The sequence below is a fragment of the Nestor notabilis genome, unplaced genomic scaffold (genome assembly GCF_000696875.1).
Source record: "Nestor notabilis isolate BGI_N333 unplaced genomic scaffold, ASM69687v1 scaffold6644, whole genome shotgun sequence".
In the NCBI taxonomy this organism is placed as follows: domain Eukaryota; kingdom Metazoa; phylum Chordata; class Aves; order Psittaciformes; family Psittacidae; genus Nestor; species Nestor notabilis.
The window spans coordinates 18,856-29,608 of NW_009925968.1; the positions used below are offsets into that span (position 1 = coordinate 18,856).

The following is a 10,753-nucleotide window of genomic DNA, read 5'->3' on the forward strand; positions in this document are numbered from 1 at the left end:
ATGCACTGACATACTACATTAACACTTACTCTGGTTGCAATGTCCCATCAGAAAAGTTCGCCCAGGGCTGTCTTTAGCTAAAAAAAAATTGTGAGATTTGTATTACAAGACTACAGAGGAAAACCAGAAGCAAAAATTTTATAGGCAGCAGTAATGACATAAAAATTATTCTCTCCAAGCACCAAAAATAAGAAAAGTACTTTTAAGTAACGCTTCTACATTGCATTGACTAGAACCACAATGCGATTAACAAACAAACAAAGGTATTTTCCACTTCACTTAGTTCAAAGATTTCATTAATGGGAATAAAACATGATTAAAATGTCACATGTCAGAACTCTCTCTCTTGCTCTCATTCATTTGTAACACAAAACATGCCAAGGACAGCAGGGACCATACATTTCATACATTTCTGCTTTTGTATATGAATTAAATCAGTATCTGGGTATAAAGTCTGTCCCAAGTGCTCTAGTTCCATTTCTTAAACTGCAAGCATGTACAATCTTCTAAATGAAGTTAGATGAAATTTTATTCCTTTTCTTTTCCTCTAGAATATAGATACATTTGAATTCCCTTGGGGATTAAAAAAACCCACATCAAAACAAAACAAACCAAACCAACAGAAAAAGCCCCAAACAAACATCCAAATTAAAGTATTAGTTATATTCAGAATAAAAGCTGTACTTCACTTGTGATATTTCCACCAGAATGTAAACATACTGAAGAAAAAACCCTGTACAAATCTTAGAAAGCTCAAAAGTGAAATCAATGTATTAAATAGAATTACAGGTTTCATGTGGTCCCTTGTATGTTTTGCCCAACTTTTCAATTTATAATAAAAAAAAATCATAATGGAATTGAACATAGCTCAGAATTCCACGTTTTTATCTACAAAGGTTTAGCTGCTGCTTAAGTGTCACTGCAGTGAAACTGGCAGTGAATTGCCAATGGGTTTGTCAGCAATATGGAGCCTGAGTGTGGTCAGAACTCTTGCAATGGCATGGAACAGACCAGCTCTGTGGTTGGGCTCCTCACTATGGGCTATTTCCTAGTTTGTGGGGAAGAATAACTAGTACTACTTTTATGTGTGTATATGTATATATATGTATATATAAAACCACCTACATATATCTCTATATCTCAGTGTGTATATGGGGTTTTCTCTAGAGGTATGCACAGAATTTTCCAGACAGCTAAAATGCAAAACCTTGACCCTGGACAGTTTAAGTCAGCTAGGTTGCTGTTAAATGACCTAATTTGTATGATAACAATGATGAGTGGGTCTATAAGTAGCAGACCCTAAGGTGACAACAGCGGAGTTCATGGCAGAACATGAAGACAGCTAAAGAGGAATCTGGGGAAATTTCTGATGCTGCAATGCAAAACAGTCTGTGGTTTTGGGCAGTGAAAGCCTCTCAGCATGGTGTGTCACAGTGCTCAGTCACGCTCACACACTCCTGATGCTCAGTTCTAGCTGCTGCCTGGCCAGAAATGAGAAGAGGTTTCTCAACTTGTGGGCTTTATGTAGTAGGTGCACTATAAGCCTAGCTGGGCCAGCTATATGTATGTTGTTGGGTTATATATGTGCACAACATGCACAGCAATGACAGGTCTGACATAGTGATGGACCCAGCAGATTTTCCCTCTATGTACCCAATACATTTCCCCTCTTTGTCCAAAAGCCTTGTGTGAGTAGCTACAAGCTTGTGAAGGAGAGTGCAGTGAGGGCTGGCAGGGAGTGTGTTGCTGCCTCTGGCTCCGCAGCAGATATTTGGCTCTGGATGCCCAAGGGATGGGAGTAAAACTTGCTAGAGCAAGCAATGGGCTAGACTAATTGACCCAGATTTAGGCCATTGATTGAGTAATGCTTACTGAAGATGTGTATTTGTGTATGGACAGATATTTGGGTGTGTGCATTTGTTTAGGCAGGGTGGAGGGAGAAGGAAGCAAAAATGGGATTGTTTTTAAGTGTTTGCAAAAAATAGTATGATTTAACACCAAAGTTTGCATGCTCTTATACTGTAATGATTGTCATTTTAAAACTAGCTTTTTGCCTTCGAGCTATCGGGGTAAAGACCTGCGGGAAAACTACTGTCGAAACCCCCGAGGGGAAGAGGGAGGGCCGTGGTGCTTCACCACCAGTCCAGAGACACGCCATGAAGTCTGTGACATCCCCCTCTGTTCACAAGGTAACCTGGCATGGCTCATGCAGAAAGTTACTTTTCTCTGCTGAGAGCAGGTACGCAGAAGTTCCACTAGTTTCACTGACACTTGATTATGGACTTTGGAGAAAGAATTGGTGATTTCTCAGCAAGAACTACTCTTGTTACAAGAAAAGCAGTTATTACAGAAAGAGGAGATCTTGTTATGTTCCAGTACTCTGGAAGACTTGAACAAGATTTTAGACTCAGCCGCCTTTTTTTCAGGTCATGGAGGAGCTGGAGCAATGAAGTTGTGCTGATCGCACAGATTTGACCTTTTTTTCACTTATCTAGTCCATAGAGAATCCATTAACATTGCTATTACTATATGATAAAATCATCTTGTGCCATTTCATGGTAAAATCAACTTTTCTTCTTCTTTCGGATGGATGAAAATACAGATAATTATAGGAAAAAAGATCAATCTAAGCATGCTTTTTTCATTTTTTCTTTCAAATGAGTACTGTAAGTAAAACTTTGTATAAATCCATTCCCATTCGACTTTCAAGTCACAGGATTTGAAAGATATTTCATGAGCACCCTTGCATTTGTTGAATTTTTAGTTCTGCTAAGCTCCAAACTAAGCTCTTATATCTTGCTAATCAGCCAATTCAGTTCCAGTCAATCAACTCATTTAAATTCTCAAGATAGGATGACTTTAATTTTCCTGCTAATGTGTCATGTGCAATAGTTATACTGTGGTGGGGGAAGAAAAGGGAGAAGGAGGGAGAAGAAGGGAGGGAAGGAGGAAGAGAATGATTTACAAGGAGCTTGAAAATCTGTTAAAAGCTAACATTTAAATATCAATTTGAGCTTCAAATGTGATAAGACCTGGAGCTCACTGCAGGATGAAGACTTTGGTAGCGGATGTTTTGTCTGAAGTGTGAGATCTGTAATTGCATGAATTGGTATTTACTAAGTGATCTTTTGTTACAATTACTCTAATTAGGGGGCACTTGAGAAATGTGTCTAGTTAGTTATGGTGAATTTACTTTATATTTTAAGACTTCTCATTCTAAATTATAGAGGATATTTTGTTCAGCAGTGATATCAAATCCCACTGGTAGATTTTGCCCGTTCTCCCTCCACCCCCCACTTTCCCAAACCAGGGCTGAAAATGTATCTTAGCTTAGGCTGCCAAAAAGAATTAGTATCGAAAAGAAACAGTATCATATGCAGATGAATGTTCTGGGAATTTAAAGAAACAGACTGTACTGCACTGAAATTGTGATTCAGCCATTATTCTGTAAACTTGTGCTGTAATTATGCCACGACTTTGAGTGACTTAGAATTATTATTATTATTTAATTGTAAAATATCTCCCCTAAAATGTACTCCTTCCTTAGAAATGTGTGTCTCTCTCTTACGAACCATAACTAAGGTTAAAAATCTGCTAGGAACATGAATGCCTCAAGCAGCTCACACTCACCTGCCTCCAAATCATAAGTGTCCTGTAAGTGAATAAAGTGATACCAAATTTAAGCATCTGGATTAGGTCTAAGATATGCAATTCTATTCCAAAGGACATTTACCATACCAACCTAACTTAAATGTATTACTTTTTTATATCTCTTTAGGTTGTTTTCAATTTATAACAGCAGAGATATGACTTAATTATTTTATTTGTGTGTGTGTGACAAGTCATCGGCATAATATGCTACCTATTTTTTCTTCCTAGTTGAATGCATGACCTGCAATGGAGAGACTTACAGAGGGCCAATGGATCACACCGAGACAGGCAAGGAGTGTCAGCGCTGGGATCTTCAGAGACCACACAAGCACAAATTTCGTCCAGAGAGGTAACCTCTTTCCCCACATCCCAACGAAATTCATGTGGTTATAATTTGAAAATGACACACATTTGGGATCCTATTAGGCAAAATCAACATCAGCTGAACTGAAGTTTGTGGAGTTCACCAGCTTTGGTTGCTTGGGCTCTTGAGCCATGATGTCTGCAGGCTGGCAGCGGTCATGATGGAGATGAAGGATGGTGACTAGAGGCTATGTCATGCAGCTGTGGCTACATCCCGTGGTTGTGTAGTATAGTGATGGACATGTGCTGCACTATTTGATCCAAGTCTCCTCCCTAACTTAATTTACAGTAAAAAATAAACCTCTGAATGTTTCTGTATATGTTGTTATGCAGCTTCGATCAGCTTAAAATACCTTAAAGCAATCACAAAGCAAATAAAGATTAAAAGTAATAAATTTTTGTTAGAGTTCTTAACACAAGTAGTACATATAAACTTGCAACATTGTCAGAGTACGCTCCATTTTTGAAATATTGAACAGCTTTAAAGTTGTAGATGGTCTTCTGTTGTAATCACGTTTAAGTATCCAAGTTGTTTCAGCAAAATGCTTGCCCACTACGTGTGTTTTTTTCAGCCTGGGGAAGGAGTTCATCATTATGTTCAGCATTTTATGTACATGGATTTGTATTTTAGACTTTTTTTTTTAAGTTTAAGCATAGATACCTAATGCCAAAAGATAAGTCAGAAATAGCAGGATAAATTGCATCCCCATTACACTTTGTCCTAAGGGGTAAAATTCACCCAGCCGCAAAGGGTCATCTATAATACATCGTTTTGGAAGGATTTTTTGTGGGGATTTAGGCCACACAGAAAGGCCTTTGTGTTTCTCTTAAACTGGACTAAAGTTTCATTTTAGTTTTACTCTGGATTTTTGATTATCTCCATTTATGAAGTGGATTGAATAAACTTAAACTGTCAGAGGAGGACTGCAAGAATCAACAAACTCAGAATGATTGAGACCTTTCATCGAATGTATCTTTACTTATATTTGGGTGTTCCACCAAATAAAGTATTATTTTTTACTCAGAAATACAGGTACTGGTAGATTTTAGAAAGCCTGATTATTCAGCAAAACGGTAATGAACTGCAGTTTTGGAATTTAGGAGATATAACCTCTTTTTTTCTCTTGGTTCAGATGATCTGCTTCATGAATAATAGCAGGCAGTCCTGTAGTTCTGCTACAATAAATATTTTGCATTAACAGACTGGGACTGAAGATAATCTGTTTCTGGTTTTTGCCATGCATTTGCTGTGCATTCTAGAATAGAATCTTTTTTGTTGGGAGTGAAACATTTATTGAACTTCTGGGTACAAACAATAATAATTTTACTGTCAGGAGGAAATCATATTTTTCTGTTAATTTTGGATTGTTTGCAAAATGATTTTTCAGACTAACTGCAATCTCACAATCGCCTTCCTCCCTGAAAGATTCGCCTCAGAAAATGCCTTCTTAAAAGTTTTCAGACTGTAACCAAAATGCTTTTTTTTTTCCTCCCTGAAAGATTCTCCTCAGAAAATGTCTTCTTAAGAGTTTTCAGACTGTAACCAAAATGCTTTTTTTTATCAAAAAACTACCCTTCCAGATTGAACTGATCTGTATGTGCTTTCAGAAGAGTAACTGGAGTCCAGTATAGTTAATTAACATTGATGTTAATTAACTTCATGAAGTGGTCACTAAAGGTAGTGATAATTATACTTCGGTTATACTAGCTTTTAAAAATATTTGGGGATTTGGTTTGTTTGTGGTTTTTTAATAGTTAAGTTGAAAATAAGAGAAGTCTGGAACAAATGATCCATTAAAATGCAGCAATCTCTAGGGATGCTTATACTATACCATGTGAGGGTAATGTGAATAACCAGGAAACCAGGAGGGACTAGCTGGACAGATTTAAACTTCTTTTCATTTCTGGAATCATCAATTGCAATGACAAAGACAGAGAAGTAAAACTAGTAATCTTTCCAAATGCTCCAGTCTACCTGCTGCAGAATAACGTTTTCTGCTGAGGGTGAATACACCTCACTTTTCCTTTCTGTCACCTTGATGAATGGTTCCATATGTACTCCCTTTAGAGGTCAGTTACTGAAAAGAAATGGTAATAACTGTTTACTTAGATGTGATTGAAGCTAGCAGTAGGAATCCCCCCAAACAGCTCCTGCATGACTTGTTTTTAGCTAGCAGTGGATGCAGAATTGTATTCTGAAGCTCTAGTTCCTGTGTCCTCCTCATGGGCAGGATTACGTCTCAGTATAGAAAGAAAACTGTGGAGGATAATGTCTCAGGCATAGAGAAGCATATTTTCTGCGTAAAATTAAGTATGTTTTGAAAGTATGTACTTAAATACATAGAGAAAAGTAGGGTTGAAGTGTGCTATAGAAGTTGAATAACTGCTGGCATACTTTAATTAAACTACTCTGTTTTATATCACTTGCATGAAAATTTACTTTATACAGGATCAAGTTTCCAGCCCTGCATGTCTTTTAAAACAAAAAGAAGGCAAAAAGAAATATTGGTGAACAGCTTTAGAGGCTAAGTTTCAGTTTAGTTCCAGCAGAGCTAGAAATCATCATCTGCCTCTTTAAAGAAAATAAATGTTATCTCTTCATCTAACACTCTTCCCCCCCCTTCCCTGAAACTGAGAAAAAGTCTTGCTTTTGACACCAGATGTGTATCTTAATGCTTCATTTCAGTTTCAACAATGAAGTACAGCTACTGAAGTTTCAGCGGTGGGAGAGGGGAAGAAATATGTAGGATTCTGAACAATCTTGGAAACCTCAGGCTTTTTGTTGGGTCTAAGCAAGAGGTCTGTGTATTGGGGAAGGAGAATTGTGCAGAGCAAAGGGATGAGCCTTCAGGGAATCCGCCACAGTCTCACTGTTGAATTGTGTGGAAGAGTTTGAAGCCCTGCTGTTTATCTTGTCCCTAGTATTTGTTAGTTGGCCTTTTCTATAGGAGCTGAGAAACTGTTGCCTACTGGATATGAGGGAAGGCAGAAACATGCCTGAATATTCAGGGAAGAACCAGTGACTGCAAAGGCTGTTGTTGCTTTAAAAAAGGGAACATAGATGTAGCAGGTGGAAAGGTACAGTTCATGGGCACTACTCCATGCAACAAAGACACTTAAAGCTGGATCTTGAAGATCTGTTCCATCTTTACTTAAGTTAATAAATAATATATTTTTGACATATTGTGGGGACATATCACATAGTATTAGGAAGGACAGAGCATCCAGTGTTATGAAATGACAACTGTTTTCTAGAAAGTGGATTCTTTAGATTCCCAGTGGTTTTGAATGGGTTTTGGGAGCTGTGACTGCAGATACCTTGCCATTCCTGGGCTCACCTCATTTCCTGGGTAGTGCCATGGACTCTCCATTCCTATGTGACGTGCTACTAACATCAACGCTCATCACTGCACCTACTGGGTGTCAAAAGACATCTATTTGTGCTATGTTACTAGCCTGTTTACTGCTTTCTGGTGAAATCCTTGGACACAATTTGTTCCTTTACAGTTAGTCTCCTACCTAGCAGAAAACAGGGTTCTGATGCTAGATTTGAAACTAGTACATTCTTGACTGCCCTTGAATTTTCAGGTTTGTGAGGTTTGTCCTTGGTGGTTTTGCTGTTTGGTTGTTGTTGTTTGTTTGTTTGTTTGTTTTCTGTTTTTATTCTACTTAAATCCCATCCCTGTCCTTTGTATAGATGAAGGAACCTGATTTTTCCCAAGGAATGAGAGATCAAGTTGCAATGAGTTAAAATTAGCATGATTGTTTGACAGAAGAAGCATCCTAGCAAAAGTATGCACTTGTAAATCATATTTTCTTCTGCTTGTGCGAAACACATCTGCTTGCAGTTGTAACTGGGTTCAGGTTCCCAGGTAGTTAACTTTATTCTTCTCTTACACACTTTTCATCTTTTCCTCAGGGACAAATCTACTTTCTATTTCTTTTACAAACATGTTTAAATAAAACTGTAAAACCAAGGCAATTTTTATTCGCTAGGGGAAAAGAGTATGCATTTATCTCCTTCTCTTTTATAGAGGCTATATAGCACATTTATACACAAAGAACCTCCTTATCTTCAATATCTGCCTGATCATTCAGTAATGGTGGTAGGAACGTGGAAACAATTAAATGGCACAATAGTTTCAAATCTTAATGAGATAAAGGTGACAGAAAATAATTCCTTATTTTTCTCCTTTTTTTCCCCAGTGCTTGAAATGAGGGCATGACCTAGAATGAGCTCTATTACAAAAATGGAGCTATCATTAATAACATAGCTGTTCAAAATAGCTTCCAGTTTGAACCCAGGGCTGTTGCACTGGAGAACCTGTTTTCTTAATGAGTCCAGCATGCCAGGCAGTGTTTATATAATCCGCACTTAATTGGGCTGTTTCAAAAAAAATGAGTGGCTTTAGAGTCTGGTCATCAGTTGATGGACACAAGAGCAAGAGTTTAGCAATTAGCAGAGTTACCCCATCCGGTATCCTGTGCATTAACACAGCAGGGAATCCCCACTGTGGAGGTCTGATTCTGCTGCATATTTGGAAAGAGGTTTTACGTTATTAACTTTCTAATAGTGTTAAAAGTATTTGCATCCACCTTAGGATCAGACTCCAGGTTAATAGAAACTGGTTCTTGCTTGCCTCTGCTGAAGACTGTCCTTTAAGTACCTTGTACAAGCCAATGCAACGTTGCCAGGAAGACTTCCCTGACACATTTCTTATTGTGGTTTGCAGATATCCTGACAAGGGCTTTGATGATAATTACTGCCGCAATCCTGATGGCAAGCTGAGACCATGGTGCTACACTCTTGACCCTAACACCCCCTGGGAGTTCTGTGCAATTAAAACGTGTGGTGAGTTCAAGCAAAATTTATTACTTCCTTTTCCTTTCCAAAATCTGGATACAGATATTTCAAGCAATATAGGACCACAGCTAGTTCATTTATTGCCCTTCACTGACTTTTAAAACATAGCTTTCAAAGAGGATCTCTTATAGCAACATTATATTTAATCTGAACAGGAAATAAGAGTTGTGACTTACTTAGCACCAGAAAATGTGTATATGTCATACAGGAATTTGCATTAAAATGTAGAAAAATCAAGAACTAGACCAGTGAGGCAACATCATCATGAAGATCTCATGTGCAATATTAGTTTGGAAATGCTGAGCATCCAGATTACAGTTTGGGAGCAGGTGCATGCACCTTTTCCCTACTCAGTGCTCTCTCTGTCAACAACTGTCCACTGCTTTGGTTTCCTCTTGCATACTGTGTGCTTCTAGGCCTTGGTTCCTGCATGCTATTCAGCCTTATGATGAAGACAGAATTATTAGTTTCCTCATGGGTTTCTCTGTGATATTAAGCACTCCAGTATCAAAGCACTCCACAGGCAATTAATTTCTTTTCATCCATCAATTATAAGATGGTGGCTTTTGTTAGCCTCACTTTACAGACATGGAATCGAATCCAAGTAACATTAAGGTATATAAATATTGGATGCCTACTTTGAGATGCTATAGTTCAGAATTTTTAGAGCATTCTGCAGCATGCTTTATCTTCAAAGACTAGACCTTCCTAACTTCGGTGCTAGATCTGACAGCCCTGTTCTACTGATGATTAGTTGTCTTAAGTGAGCACTACAGAGACAATTAAGGAGGTAAAACTGCTGGAACTCACATGAAAACTTGGGTTAGGTAATTTTTCTCGACTTCCATGATAATGCTGGGGCTGAGGCAGGTGGTAGAATTCAGTTTTGCTGGGACATGCTTTAATCAGAAAACTAAGATTTGCATCCCTGAAATTGCTTACCTCATTCACAGCTCAAGGGGTCTACAGATGATAATCTCTTTTATCTCACATACTTCTCATTGCCAGATTTGGGGTCCAGTTTTTTCCTTCCCTTGGTGAACTGAAATGTGAAGTAATCAATGTACAAGCATGATATTAAAGTCAGACTAGTATTACTTATGCAGGTTTTGGTTTTTTATTCTCTTTACTCAAAATAATTTGCTTATAACATCTTGGGAATAAAGGCAATTTCTGAAAACAAGACATGACTTTAACTGAATCCGCACTGTAGAAACCTGTCAGTTTCATATGCCCCAGTCCTGTGGCAGAGCCCCAAGGAAAACAGGCAGAAAAGGGAAAACAGTATTTTTTGATTTTCTGTGAAATAAAGGCAAAAGGAAGCTTCTAAAACTTCTGAGTGAAACTCAGTGTCATGTTAGCTCATGAGAAAATCAGTTTCTGTTAGATCTGCAGTTTTGGAAACTATGATTTCCTTTGTTGTCCTGCTTCAATTTTGACCAAAATTAAGTGTAAAAAAAAAAAAATCCTCGAAACCAGACACTCTGTTTTTCGTCTAGCTCTAAGTGTCACTTTAGTAGGCTTATGGCACTGTAAAATTCATTTGGTTCTCTTGGGAGGAGGATAGAAGAACAGAATAGATTCTGTTAAAAAAGAACAATAAAGCTCACCTGGAACTAGACTTATGTAAAAATTCAAAAAAGGGAAAAGAAAAAAAAATAAGAAAAATAATGCTAAATATAAAAGGAGTGATTTTTTATGACAGTTTAATTTGCAGGGTTCTCTGTGTTTTGTTGTTGTTATATAAATCAAGACAAACCATTCCTGGGGTATCTGAAATCCAGATAAAATAGAGACAGTAGTGAATCTTACAGAAAGTCTGTTTCCATAATATAATCCTGTATTATTTTTCCCATAACAATAGCAGACATATAA

The 10,753-nt window shown here is 37.7% G+C and overlaps 1 protein-coding gene across 1 annotated transcript in view; it reads left to right on the top strand.

The window, feature by feature from the left end:
* Positions 1-8,866, top strand: part of LOC104404773 (hepatocyte growth factor-like) — a gene marked incomplete at both ends in the record, with an annotated part of 17,081 nt that extends 8,215 nt beyond the window's left edge. Inside the window, 3 exons of the mRNA XM_010013298.1 lie at positions 2,062-2,189; positions 3,880-4,000; positions 8,748-8,866. Of these exons, the coding sequence (XP_010011600.1) occupies positions 2,062-2,189; positions 3,880-4,000; positions 8,748-8,866 (368 nt within the window). The remainder of the gene's footprint in view (positions 1-2,061; positions 2,190-3,879; positions 4,001-8,747) is intronic.
* Positions 8,867-10,753: the final 1,887 nt, after the last annotated feature.